Genomic DNA, 14,804 nt, shown 5'->3' with positions numbered 1-14,804 from the left:
GTTTTAGTTTGATATTTTTTTTCCTTTTTCTTTTTTTTTTTTTTCTTGGGTCTAGCGTTGGGTGTAGTGTGCTGCTACTGGTGTAAACTCCTGAAGTTCCCGAGAAAAAAAGTCCTAGCACAGGTAACATTTATGGCAGCAGTTTATATTTTTCCCCTATTCTCCTCTTTATAGGTGGCCTTCTAATCTCCTCAGCACACTTTGGAGCATATGTTTGTGGTACCGATATAGATTACAATACAATCCATGGATTAGGTATGTTGCATATTTCTAAGCCACAGAAATCTTACTCTCTGGAATTTAAGAATACTGATGGTAGCGGATAATACTTAGTGGATTTTAAAGCAACATCAATTTCACAGGATTTATTTGGTCATGGTTATTTTTATTAACTAATTTATATGTATCCTAGTTAAGGTGTTCTCTTACTTAATCAGGAAAGATTTAATAAAAGGAATAATAAAAACCAAAACAAGGTTCCAAGTAGTAGTTACAACAGCTGTGTGCTTTCTTTGTCTGTGATGGGGGAAACTTCTATTCTAACCCAGGAAGATTAATCCCATCTTACTTCTCTGAAAGACTCCAGTGCGAATTATATCTGAGTCATTGGACACAATTATGACTGATGTATAGTGAGAACATCATACAAACTAGCATTATTATAAATACATTTTTAGATACCCTGTGCAGATGGTGCTGTACAATTTGTCATGTATTTTCATTATTCCTTGTTACTTGTGAAGTTTATCACAAGTATTTGTGACAGTGAGTAGAATAAGTCAGGAGATAAACCCTGGTTTTGAATGTTACAGTTACTTTCCTTTAAATTGAATCAGAGTTTCTGAAAGCGTTTCCTATAAAATAGTTTGTTGTTGAGTATGGGTTTTTTTCAGTTCCATGTGCTTCTCCCCTCAGGCAAAGCAACCAGAAAGAACCAGAAATGGAGAGGGCCAGATGAAAATATCAGAGCTAATCTCCGACAGTATGGTTTAGAGAAGTATTACCTTGATGCACTAGTTTCTGATTCTTCAAGACCAATATGGCGAAAAGGGATGCTGTTCGATGCGATCATTACAGATCGTAAGCTTGTACTTACTGCTTTTTGTTGCCTGATAACAGTGACTAAAAGATTATTGCCTATGTACTTTGAATTAATGTGTTGATGAGTGCTCAGGCCTCAGTTTTCATATTGTGAAAGTTGACTGTTGAGAGCAGCACTGTGGAAATCTGCATTTGACATCTCTGCATTTATTTTAAGGATAGTTACAGATGTGTAACAAAGTTGGCTATAATACTTTCTTCTATGGACAGCATATTATATTTGCCACTAGAAATCAATATGATTGAAAATCATCCTTCAAGGAAGTCTCATTCAGTAAAGGCATAACTTTACTGATGCACAGAGACTTGTTAACAGGATGATCCATGTTGCTGTTAAGATTTGAATTGCAGCACACTGGAATCGGCCATGCGGCTCTGATGGACTTCTGGAGACTTAAGTGCTTATTGGAATGTTTCCAAGAAGAAAGTTTTAGTGCATGTCTGATACACGTAACTACTAGGCACACTAGCAGTTTGAAAGGATCCTTCACTCTTTTAGAAATCTTTTGTACTTAACTCCATTTGTTATGTGTGAGAGGGAGTAGAGGCTAAGAGAATAAATAAAAGACCTTGATACATCAATTCTGATCTCTGGTGCTGGCTGTTATGATGACACATTCATATTAATGAGAATATAGGGAGTGCAGCTTTGTGGGTTGCCTGCTAATTTTTATTTGGCAATAAGGCAATGTAGCATATTAATACGACTTAGAACTAAGTTTGTGAATTGTGTCACAACTTCTTCATTTGCAAAATGGTTATATTGGTGCTTCCATGATGCTGACAAAAGACTCGCACAACCAGATGTGTTCAACATGAAGTATATTATGCTATTGGAAATGTGTAAAAATGCAAAAGAAAAAGCCATCTCTGGCTTTTATTACCTGTCTTACCATTTCTGTAATGTGTTGGAAAGAAATTCCAATATATATCATTTCATTTTGAAAAATATATAGCTAAGTGCTACAGGGGAGATGTTTGTGTCTGTCAAAAAAAAGATGAGATTGTTAGTCACATATTGGAAAAGTAAGGAATATCTTTTAATGAACAAAACAGGAAAGCATTGTCCTTTGTAGAGCAGTAAACACCTAGGCTGCTAGAAGTGCCTTACAGCTGAAGGGCTTTCTTTGAAACAGTTTTAAAGTAACCTTTTTGAGCAAGGAACTTCTAATAGATCTTGAGGAAATTACCATGACCGACTTCTACTTTGTAAGAGCTTTTGTATAAGCCACAGTTTGTGCACTGTTGTGTATGTCTAATGTAACTGTATGTTATTTGAACAAAGAGTGAGGTTCTCATCTCTGCATTGTGTGTTTGCTTTGTATAGCACCATATGGTATCAGAGAAGCTACTCGCAGAACGGGTTCACAAAAGGAAACAGTTAAGACAGCTGAAAGAAGGTAGGTGAGCTGTCTTGTCTGTTGTAGAATATAAATGTCTTCATGGAAAGGCAGTCACAATTTTAGAATCTTTATTATTTCTTGCTTGCCCATCAGCAGTTAAAAAAAAAAAAAGGTAGTAATAATAAATAAAGAACAAAAGCTCATTCTGCTGTTTGCAAAATTAGCATGTCACTTCCTGAAATCCTCTTGGTTTTGTTCTCCCTGCTTATCATTTGCTTGTGTTCAGATTCCAAATCCTGTTTCTCTTTGAGCCATAATTGCCTTGTGTTTCCTAAAGTTCTCTTCAGTCTATGCACAATGCAAAATCAGGCTAAAATAGAGTAACTCCATTTTTTTATTTTTTATTTTACCTTAGCCTTCTTTCTTGGATTTCCACAGCTCCTTTCTCTTCAGAGATAACGTATGGCTTCTCCGCTGCCTGGCCTTCCTTGTCTACTGTCTTTTACTCTAAATTGCCCTTAAGAAAGGGACTGTACAAAATAACTATTCCCAGTGTGCTTATGAGTCTTTGATTTCCATGAGCACTAAAGACGATAGTCTAAAGACCCAGTAGGGAATTTGGGAAGTCATATTCCTCATATTAGAAGCTGTATAGAAGTTGTACTCCTATAGTTTTGCAAATCACAGTGCTATTCTGTGTAGTTTTTTGGGGTTTGGTTTTTTTCAATTAAAAATGTAGGTTTTACCTGAGCTTTTATGTTTACACTTGTAAAATTTTTTTGTTTAGCACAGAAAATCACCTCTTCGTTTCATCCAGTTATCATCTGAGTGACATCTTTTTTGACCTATTGAAGTTTGCGGCAGAGTATTTGGTGATGGGAGGAAGATTAGTTTACTGGCTGCCGATATACAGGCCTGAGTATGTATTCTTATTTCTGGTATGTAGAACCATAGAATTATAGAATGGTTTTGGTTGGAAGAGATCTTAAAGCTCATCTAGTTACAATGACCCTGCCATGGGCAGGGACACCTTCCACTAGACGGTTGCTACAAGCCTGTCCAACATGGCCTTGAACACTGCCAGGGATGGAGCAGCCACAGCTCCTCTGGGCAACCTGTTCCAGTATCTCACCACCCTCACAGTGAAGAATTTCTTCCTAATATCCAATCTAAATCTCTTCTCTTTCAGTTTAAAGCCATTGCCCCTTATCCTATCTTCACATGGCCTTGTAAAAAGCCTCTTTCCAGCTTTCTTGTAGGCCCCTTTAAGTCTTCTCACTGTGCTTTCTTTTGGGGCATAGTGCAGCTGGAACTTCCACAGTACTAGCACTTAAAAGAAGTGCTCAGACTTCATATTTTACAATTTCATATAAGGGAAAGCAGATTTTTAAATAAGGTTTTTAAATGGAGATAATTCCTTACTATTACCAAAAAGAAAAAGCCTTCACCTGTCCTTGCAAATGCACGTCTAATGGGTTGAGGTTTAAACTTCAAAAATTAGTTTCAAGGTGCAGATAGATTTCTAAGATAGTAGCAAGGCTGTTATTAATATGTGTTTCTAGTAGAGTAGTTGATAGAGATGCATGACAAGGTCCTTTAAGACAACATTCTTGGCTCTGGGGCTTGTCAGTAATAATTTGTCTTTCTTCTGAGAAATCAAAAGCCAAGTGACCAAGAGAATGGCAGTGAGAGGCAAGAAGCACAGGGGAGCAGCCCTGTTAAGGATGAGAGAGGCCAGCAGATGCTGTCCGCTCAGTAGTGCGGCCTGAAATTAAAACTGGGTTTAAAAAGGGATACATCTGTTTGCATACTTCAGCATCTCTTATCTAAGGTTTGGGGGAGGGGGGGGGATTGTGGTTTTATTTTTTCCAAAAACTGTTTCACAGTGAAGTGACAGTAGCTGTTTCTAAGGTGTAGATGTGCTCTGAAGGTAGCTTATGTGATGTCATGTGTTTTTATGTGCAGTCATACTATACTTACAAGGTGGTTGTTGTCCCTGGTTTCACCATGGAAATGTCTTGTGACAGCCCTACATGTAATTATCACATGCAGTTTTGAAAATTTGGAAGTCAAAAGTATATGCTTCCCTAACAGAAGAATGCAGTAGCTTGCATTTTTTTTAGTGATAGAATTGGTATCATAAGCTTTTTATCTTGTAAGAATATTCACAAACAAAATAGTGAATGCCATTAACAGTATTATAGCTAATTGTTTCAAATGTCTGGCTGTATCTGCTTAACTCTGACTGAACATGTGTGGTTGTGAGTTCTTAGATTGCCATGTCAATAACCTTTGTTCAGAATTACTGAGTTTATTCTCAAAATAGCAGAGTTTGTCAAAATACCGGAGCTTTTTGTCTGCTCATTGAACATGGGTAAGAGGATGCTTCCTCAGTACAGCAGTATAAAGGTTTAACTTTCGAGAACTAGGAACTGCATGTTCTGGTTCTACTTTAGTTGCTGTTTTGGGGAGGTCAGCTCTCTGAAGCTCTAGTTGGGTTGCCTCTTAAAAAGTGAAATTGTACATACAACTGAAATACTGAAGTCCCTATATTTGCACAGAATGTTAGTATAGTCACTTTAATTTCAGCTGTCATGATGAACATGGGAACAAACATCAGGTACTTGGGGGGGAAGGCAAGATACTGTCTACTAATATGTAGCATTATCAGATATTATTTGGCAACACCTGCCATCAGATTCATGTGTTATTTGAGATCTTGTATATTACCTTAAATTAAAAACAAAGTTACTATATTTCTTACTTGACAATGTTCTGAGTTTTACCTGAAAGAATGTAGAAATATATGCATTGATGCTAACAGACAAGGCCTTTTAACAAAGTGATAATGATCTCTCCCTCTGTAAGATAGCATCTCACTCCAAAGTTTACTCTTTCAATCTGACATTGAAATCATTGTTGAGTCTAAATTCTTTTAATTCCTTTGCAGTCAGGCTTTTATGTGGTCATGAAGAGAAACTTTTTACGATGTTGTGGCAGTTGCCTGCCTTTGTAAGAGAAAGAGGCAGTTTGGTGGGTAATAGATGCATCAAAAGTCTTGTCTAACAGAAAAAAACAAGTTGAGAATTAATTTGATTCTCCTTTGTCAAAAGCATGTTCTGACTTACCTAGCAGAAGTAGTGACTTGATTACATACATGAGAAGTAACTGAAAGGTTGTTTTGAGATATGCAAATTTGGGAACAAAGCAAAGAAGTAGTACTGCTTGGGGTTTTTCCTAATTTCAAGTCTGTATTTGGTATTGTCTCTCTTGTTCAACACCTCACTGTTATCCTTAAGAAATGCCAGAAATGTAGAATATGTGGGGGGGAATTCTCTGTACTGCGAGGTTTTAATTTTTTCTACGCATTTGTCACAAAATGATTGGGATTTATGATGTAAAAACTCTCAATCACCAATACCTGAGTTTCTTTAATCAGATTAAAATGTATATCAACTTTCTAGTGTAAGCCATTTTGTGAAGAACCTGTATGAATTTTGTTTCACATGCAAGACTTCCAGCTCATGAGCTTACAGCTCTATGAATGTTTATTTCTTCCAGATATACAGAAGAGATCATTCCTCGCCACCCATGCCTGAAACTTATTAGCAACTGTGAGCAGATGCTTTCCAGCCATACATCAAGGCGCCTGATAACTATGGAAAAGGTGAAAGAATTTAAGGTAAGTTTGAATTCTTGATTATATCGTATAAAATAGGAGCTATTGCATTCAGGAAAAGGTCATACTGTTCAGCATTTGATCCTTATTTCTATCATACTTGAGTGTTTGATGATGAGAGCGCATTTATAAAATTGCCACACATTTCTTGGGTAGTGATTTAAGGGACTGTTTTAGTTTTGGTCTTTTCCTTTTTCTCCTCATTTTTTTATAAACTTTTCATCCTGAGCAGGCTGCTTTATAATATAAAAGAAATTTCCAAACTTAGTTACTTGTGAAAGTTGCATATGCTTTGCTTGGAAAACTGAGGTCTGTGAACCCCATTCACAGAGTGACATAAGTACAGAAAGACATGGGCTTTTTTTTGTTTGTCTGTTTTGGGACACACTAAGTACCTCTCCTAAGGTGCTTGTTCCTTGAGGATTAGGGAATATTTCATTCAGGTCTTCTTCCATTCTTGCTGCTTCTGTCGCCTCATACTGTTAAAAGAGATACTAAACAAAGGTGAAGCAAATTCCTAATGAAAACACATGCAGGCAGCGAACAAGTGTTTTTAGTATATTCCTTGTCAGTTGGAAGAGCTATTTTTAATGACAGGAAATGGTCAGGCTGTTGTGTCTGCATGGTGCTTGCACTACTAACACAGCAGGGTTTCAGTGCTGCATTCATATTGTTAATGGTGACTGAGATTCTCAAGCAGCACCTGTTTTTTTTAAATGCTGTGTGGAGTTCAGAGCCAGAGCTGCCAACTTCACCAGTAGCAAACCAAGAGGGTAAGTTATGAAAGTTTTTGACATGTGTGTCTCAGGGTGTTTGTAGGAATTTTCTGCAGGAGTTTTATTACTGCCAGGGCTGTAGGATAACATGTTCTGATATAAAAAATATATCCACCCTTCTGCAAATAGACTTTCATCATTTGTTATTCTTGTTTTGTGCATCACCTGTTCTCCAGTACATGCTTTGACAGGTTTATGTCTGGAAGTGTTTAGCTCTGAACACCTGAGTCTTGTTGGCAGGCTTACTGCTTAGATAAAGCTGTGCAGGTGCTTACACTCGGGACTCCAGATGTCTTTTAAATAATTTAAAGATACCAGGACCCATGTGCAGTTTCTGATGATGCAGAACTTGTCTAAATAACAATATACATATTGACTCCTTAGCTAGCGTGGGTTGGTTTAGGGTCTTCTTGTTTAACTATCCAGGATTTCCCTGCTGAGTGTCCCTTATCTGGAATATTTTTTCCTGTCTTAATAACCTGAGCAATCTTTGAATTGTATACTTCTGACTCCCCAGATATGACTGTAAAATTCAGTAGTTGGGTCTTTATTTGGTTTTCTTTTTCCCCCCAGTCAAAAAGTGAATATTTATGAATATACAAGCATTTGCATTTCCAGACAGTTCCTGTCTGCTTTACTAGAGTGGTTTGTAACAGGCACTCTCAAATGCCTCTTAATTCAGCTTAATGTAGTACTTGCAAGTGGCTAAGAAGTTCTACAAATTGTGTAGTCTCATTATGCAGTCCTTTGGTTTCCCCAGTGATGCCACCAATAATGAATTGCAGATTTCACAGCAAATTCAATTCCACTATTAACACCCTAAACTCTTAACTAGAGATGAATTTAATTAGTTACTAAATGTGAAATTGGTGGTGCAATTTGCTTGTGCTTGCAATATAAAGGAGACCAGAGTGTATGTAAAAAGTGAGTATGTCTAGTTGAAGTGTTGATCTATCCTAATTCATCATAAGCATGAAGATCATAAAAGTTGGATTAAAAACCTTGCAAAAGGTGGTATATAAGTCACTGTCTTGTGAGCATCCAGTCTCTTCTCCTTAAGTTTACGATGAAATCACACCAACTGAAAGGAGATTTCTTACTGAACACAGTGTTGATATGAATAGACTTTTCCAAAGTGGACAGTCTGAGCAGAAGAGTTGTTTGTTTTTTAACATTTAAGGCTCTTCTTTGGATAGCCAAGGCTCTTCTTTGGATAGCCATGGTGGTCATTAGTAACTCCCCTCCTCACCAGTCTTAAATTATAGTCATAATAATAGAAGTGAATGCAGTACCTAGCTAGTAACTTTTAGTATTCTAAAACTCAGAAGGCAGAAGACTTAGAGAAGTGAAGACCTGGAGTGTGGAGCAGGAGAGGAGCAAAACAGAAGTGATACGAGGTGAGAGCTTACTAGCCTAATGTATTACTTCTTTCTGTGGATATTATTGTCCCTTCTGGTATTAAATGGGTATGGATTGCCCCAGTATTCCTCTAAACCTGAAATTAAACTTTCTAATTGATACTATAGCTGGCAAGACTGTGTGTGAGGCTGCCGTCATTGAACTGTGAAGGGAGGCTTTTTTTAAGCAGGAAAAACACCCGTTCAGCTCTCCAAAGACTGTAGGCATTCCTATGTAAGAACTGAAATAAAGTGGTAGCAGAAGTTTGGGAAGCTGTTGGCTGAGTAGATACTGCTTCAGGTCAGAGGAGGTTTGAACCAGTACTTACAGCCCGAATCAAATAAAAGCATACCTTCCATTGTGCCAGTTTATTTTTCAAAAGCCTTAAAAATACAGTTGTGTAAGGCTGAAAGGTTTCAGTCTGTGCCACCTAGATCTGAACTGGCATGATTATTTTTTATTTAAATGTCAAATTTAAGTAAGTGGTGTATCAGTGGGAAAAGTGGATTATAGAAACCTACAGCACTACTTACCATGAGGGTTCTTGGGAATCTGTCAGCCAGCTGTTTTCAGAAGGGGTGAACTTATTAACAATGTTTACCTGTAGGGTTGTTTGGTGTTTCCTTTAATTTCCATCCGTCTGTCTGCCTTTGTTTTCTGAGGCTTGTTGATTTCCCCATGTTGAATTATTACAGCTATTGCTGAATTATTTGTTTCATTCCTTTGCTGGCTGTCTTACAGAAATACATGGAATCTATGTGGCTGGTGAATGCAACCTGGTTCTGAAGTTTCTAATCTGGACTTCAAAAAAAAAAAGGCAGGAGAGGTCGTTAATTGACAAGGACTAAGAGGGACACCTAGAAATTATGCAGCAAGGTGAAACAGAATTTGACTGATGGATGAGCTCTGAGCATATGAAAGCCTATGAAAGGACTCTAGAGCATCAGACATAGAAATCCACCATACTGAATGGGTCCAACATTTCCCGTCACATGGTCACTTGTTAATGGCGTAGAATTTTTCCTGCTGAATTTAGCAGTGTCTGTTCCTGGGTATGACCCTGTTGTCCCTGATTTGGAAACTGCTCTGTACTGTTTATAGCTGTATAACATTAGTACAAGTGGTTTCTATAGCTACTGTCCAGCACCAGATGTAGGGTGGTAGGAAGCTGTCATAAGGCTAAGGAGATTTCTAGGTTTTTTAAAACAAAATCTGAATTTGGGTAATTGCCCTGTGGCTGAACTGTGTCATGCTAGATTCATACAAACCTTTACAGTATCACTTAATATCTGCCAAGATCTAAGGAGGAATAAAGCTTGCTTGTTATCTTTAAGCTTCCTCCTCTTTCTTCCAACTCCTTTATTATTTATTGGAAATATGTCACACCTTTTTTAGTGTTGCCGTTAGAGCAAGTAAGTGTTGAGTTGAAAACTCATATTAGCTAGAAGCAGTTTGGTAGCATGCACTTTGACAAGAGCCTTGTTGGTTTTCAGTTGTCACAGAAGTCGTCATAAAACATTTCAGAGCAAAAGTTTAACATGATAACTGTTGTTAGCAATTAGCCTGCTGTTTTGAGAACTTAAATTATTCAAAGTGAGAACCAAAGATGACAATAAAGAATCACCAGCAGTTAACAAATTACTTCAGTTCTTCTGACTTTTGCAAAGGAAGAAGTCTTTGTCATCTTGGTAGTGCTGTCAGACTAGGGAAGGAGCTGCCCTAGTGTCAAGCAGGCTGATCATTGCTGATCAGACTTGGAAATGAATTCTTGGGAAGTTTCACTGTTTTCTGTTGAATAACCAATTGGAAACTTCATGCTTTGAAAACTATGTACAGTTATTTCAAAGGAAATAAGTGGAAAAAGATGCTACTCGTCTCTACATTCAGCTGTGTATCACAAGCAGTACTGACACTGCCACCCTCCGTAAGAGATCTTCTCTTACTATAAAATGTTCCTGTCAGATATTTAGAATGCATATTCTACCAACTTACACTATGCAAACTAAGGATGTTTGACTGGCTTCCCTATTGAAATGACATGGTGCCTGATGGCCGGGCAAATTATAGTGTAAATAGTCACAACAAATTGTTTCATGAAGTTTTATTTTTTGACAAGTTCTTATCTATGTAGAGTTAAATCCATCTTATCCCTGGTGTTCAAATTGTAACCATTCAGCTTCCTGTGTAGGTATCAAATACCCTAAGTTAGATTTTATAGAATCACAGAATAGTTAGGGTTGGAAAGGACCTTAAGATCATCTAGTTCCAACCCCCCTGCCATGGGCAGGGACACCTCACACTAAACCATATCACCCAAGGCCTCCTCCAGCCTGGTCTTGAACACTGCCAGGGATGGAGCATTCACAGCCTCCCTGGGCAACCTATTCCAGTGCCTCACCACCCTAGCAGGAAAGAATTTCCTCTTTATATCCAGTCTAAACTTCCCCTGTTTAAGTTTTAACCCGTTACCCCTTGTCGTATCACTACAGTCCCTAATGAAGAGTCCCTCCCCAGCATCCCTATAGGCCCCCTTCAGATACTGGAAGGCTGCTATGAGGTCTCCACCCAGCTTCCTCAGCCTGGAACAATTCCAAAATTGTTAGTCTCTGAAATCCAAGAATTCCTTTTACTTTGATCAGTTCTCTATGGGCAATGAATATTGCCCATAAGACTGTTTTGACTAGTAAATGTCAACAGTGAGTGGCATCTCCAGGTAGTTTGGGATTTCTTACTTTGTTTTCTCTTTTTTTGAGAAGTAATTCCCAATCTGTTATTTTTCTTTAAAGCAATGCCATCTTTTTGTTGGGCAATCAAGTCTGTACAGGGGAGAGGTAGGGAAAAGGAGCTCTCACAGTGGAATTGCTGTGATGTGGGCCAGGAGCTTCCTTTGTAAGCTCTTCCATGAAATCCATGCCTGACTGCAGATCTCTTCTCATCTAGTGAACAGTGATTTGCATAGCTTTGATGAGGCCTGGATTTACAAAATGGATTTTGCTGTATAGTGATGCACCAAACCTGCTTCCATTTGATGAATGCAGATGCTCCTCTTACAGCTGTGTTTAGCTTAAAGTTTGTTCTCTCACATACTATATCCTCTTTTTGCCCTAACCAGCCTGGGGGCAGAGGGGATGATTCCTTTCTTCCTTACTCCCTTCACCTTGAATCATCATTTTATTACTTAAGGAATCAAGATGAATGGTGTACAGATGTGTGACCTCTTAGATGTTGTGGGATTAATTTTTATGTTAAAATACTGTTGACCCATACATATATCATTATCCTTCAGAGTGAAATATCCCATCCATTTCTCAAAACAAATTATGTAGAATTATTGTTAAAAGACATCCCAAAGGTATAAAGTTATGTGTTTAGGTCAAAGAAGGATTTCTGACCTGCAGATTTAGGGGAATAAGAAGTGCTCTTTTCCTCCAAGTGGTCCTGTATAAGAGACTTGGAGAAGTGGGTGCTGGCTCTGAAAGGAGTGTGTCTTAAATCCTCCTTGTTTCCTGTCTGTCTGTAGTATTCTTCCTCCCAGGCTCCCCATGGACATGTTAAAAGTATGTCTTGGAGATGGCAGTCTCTCAGAGGTGACCAAAAGACCTCAGATAGTGCTGTGCCTGCAGTGGGTTTACTGAGGTAATTTTCCAACAGTGCAGTATTTAAATAGAACTAATTTGCTGCTACAGGTGTACATGCTTTGCATGTTACGTATCCAATGGCATTTAAAATTTAGCAGGTTAATTTAAGTCGGTGGCATGCTTAAATTATCTGCTAGGGTGGTAGATGAGAACTGCTTCAGAGGAATATATCATTGTGTCCAGAAGAGGGCACTTTTGTACATGCACACAGACGTCTTGCTGTGTTGAAAAACCTTTTGTTTCACTCCTTTAGAATGTGAGTTAGTATATCCAGAGCAAGATGAGATGTTGATCTTGCTAGGTGGAAGACTGGAAAGGCTACAAAAGAGCTAAAGGGAAAGATGAGGATTTAGTTCATCCATGCATAGTAATACTTTTGTAGTATGAAAATATTGACTTAAATGTACTACCACGTTCCTACTACTTATGCTAAAGCATTCCACAGTAACCTTGTTTTCAGACATGAACAAATAACTCTGAAACATTTAGTGGAATGGAGGTTTAATTTTCTCGTACGCTTGTTTTTACTTTCTCTTTGCACAGCTCAGTTGTCCTGTGTGAGGCTGCTTATCTCAGTTCCATCTTGCTATTGAACATAATAAACTGACATCAACCATAAGTGTAAAACTGTTTTTAAAAGTTGCCATTGGTTTTCATTAGCACTCAGATTAAAGTATGATGTGTTGTTTATCTTACAGTATTGATAACATTAGTTGGCAAGTATCTTAATCGTATAAAGCCACTACATGAACTAGATTTTTGTATATATAACATTCCTGGCTGATGTCAAATAGATATTATGGGTATTATGTGTACGGATTTAGTGTGTCAACTTTAACTTTCCAAAGTACATGAATACTGAACAAGAAAAAATTTTCTGGTTGTGCTTCAGTAACTGTAGGAACTCCTTTTAGTCACCTGTGTTCCGTTTGTTTCTGCCTTCCACATACCTTTGAGTGATTGAATTATCCAGATGGTATGTTTTTCTGGAAACTTATCCCTATATTTTTCTTCATAAAAAGTCTGCATGGCAGAGTACCTCTGCTCTCATTCATTCATCCAAAGAGTGGGTCCTGGTGATGTCAGATGAGATATTTCCAGTGATGCAGCGCTGTTAAAACTTCAGCTGCTTGGTATAGAACACTTGCATCATTTTGCTGTGCAGGGTAGAATAATGAAAATTTGAATGAGTACATAGAGTCCCAAAATAACCAGTAAAAAATCCCTTATCTGCTTACAGCTTGTATTTGAGCAGTGTCAAATGAGTATTCATTGCATACGGATTTTCACTTCTGTTAGATTTTAAGACTTTGCAGGAGAATGTATGTGTTCTTGTTAATCCTAGTAGAAGTCTTAGCGTTGTAACATTTTTAATCAATCGAGTGACTTAAACGTTTGCCATTGAATTGTTAAAAAAAAACAAACAAAACCCACAAAAACCCCAAACCAAAACAAATGAAAAAAACAACCCAAAACCAGCTTTGTTCTTGATTGTATTTGGTTGACGAAGACTGGAGGAAAACCAATGGCAATACATGTTGAACGTACTACCTTAAAATGTAATGCTTGTGTTTTGATACCATGCAGGATCAAGATCAGAATTCTTACGTGTTGGATGGACAATATATGCCATACAGGGGACACAATTCTTTCCGTGAGAAGTATTTCAGTGGTGTGACAAAGAGGATTGCCAAGGAAGAAAAAGACAATCAGAAGTAAAATATAATATAAACAGATTAAAAAATGAGGAAAGAATGAAGGTCGTGTTTCTTGGTAAGGACATCTGGATATGAACATTCATTTGGATACTTCAGAAAAATAAACATTTTAAAACAAGATGAAACCCACAACACAGGTTGAGAGCAGTTCTTTTTAATTAGCTTTGTTTATAGCAGATTTTATTGTACAAGTTTTTTGAGTCTTATTTAATTTATATTTGTACTTTCAAGTACTAATGATGATTGACTAAAACCATTATTACTGTTCTTTCACCATTAACGTTTACAAAAAGTAGTAGTATTATTTGGCTTCTTAAACTGTAAACATCTGGCTGTTTCAGCCACACGTGGTGGTGATTAACGATTGCTTATTAAGATGATCATTTTCATTTGTTTTGCTTTTTTGTACATGGTATACAATAAACCAAAAGATTGTTGTGAGTTTTTCTTAGTTGTTGCATGCCGTAACTGCTCGTATGAATTCCAGTTGCCCTGGCTGAGGCCAGAAGTGTTTAAAACAAACAAAAACCACAAAGAAACAAATGTGTGCACATGTGCCCACACACCTCCCCCCCCCCCCCCCCCCCAAAAAAAGCCTCTGTGACCTGACAAACTTTGGAGGGCCTGTTAAACCCTGTGAAGGCTGTCCACATCTGAAGCTCATCTGTACCTTGGATTTGCTTTTGCATTCCTAAACCTTGACTCTTGGTCAAGCCCACTGTCTGCAATTTTTGGTTCAGAAATTGATAGTTAAAGCAGTAACAACAACAGCATAAAATCAGTAATGCTTCCCTAATGGTATTAAGCCTAATCAAAGCTTTGAAATTGGAACTGTATTTGTTAAAGGGCAAACTTTGCTGAATCCACACCATGTCCATCATGAAAATATCTCATTTGAAAATCACTAAGCCCATTAATTCAGGATGTTAATGGCTCTTCTTATTTTGGTGGTCAGGTATGGTCAAATATTCTTCAGCAGGGCGTTGGTGAATGTATCTACATGCTCCAGCCAGAGGAAGCCTTGCTTCTCAACTTGCTGCAAGTCACTAACTATGGTCATGTTACAGTCTTGGTACATTATAATCTTTAAGTGCCTCTCAAGCACGAGTCATTCTGTGTATCTGATTGAGTTCATTAACTCAATTTGCTCT

The 14,804-nt window shown here is 37.8% G+C and overlaps 1 protein-coding gene across 4 annotated transcripts in view; it reads left to right on the top strand.

The window, feature by feature from the left end:
- Positions 1 to 14,104, top strand: part of LOC133272632 (tRNA (guanine(10)-N2)-methyltransferase homolog) — a 42,103-nt gene extending 27,999 nt beyond the window's left edge. For all 4 annotated transcript variants that reach the window (XM_061459980.1, XM_061459976.1, XM_061459978.1 and 1 more), the window contains 6 exons: positions 175 to 255; positions 916 to 1,080; positions 2,429 to 2,501; positions 3,232 to 3,363; positions 6,006 to 6,126; positions 13,523 to 14,104. In XM_061459980.1, the coding sequence (XP_061315964.1) occupies positions 175 to 255; positions 916 to 1,080; positions 2,429 to 2,501; positions 3,232 to 3,363; positions 6,006 to 6,126; positions 13,523 to 13,654 (704 nt within the window). In that variant the 3' untranslated portion in view covers positions 13,655 to 14,104. The remainder of the gene's footprint in view (positions 1 to 174; positions 256 to 915; positions 1,081 to 2,428; positions 2,502 to 3,231; positions 3,364 to 6,005; positions 6,127 to 13,522) is intronic.
- Positions 14,105 to 14,804: the final 700 nt, after the last annotated feature.

The sequence above is a fragment of the Pezoporus flaviventris genome, unplaced genomic scaffold (genome assembly GCF_033815535.1).
Source record: "Pezoporus flaviventris isolate CSIRO_AGI_PZ_B2104156 unplaced genomic scaffold, CSIRO_AGI_Pfla_v1 ptg000031l, whole genome shotgun sequence".
Classification (NCBI taxonomy): domain Eukaryota; kingdom Metazoa; phylum Chordata; class Aves; order Psittaciformes; family Psittacidae; genus Pezoporus; species Pezoporus flaviventris.
Note: the sequence above shows the minus strand (reverse complement) of the source record. Positions and strands in the feature narration are given on the sequence as shown.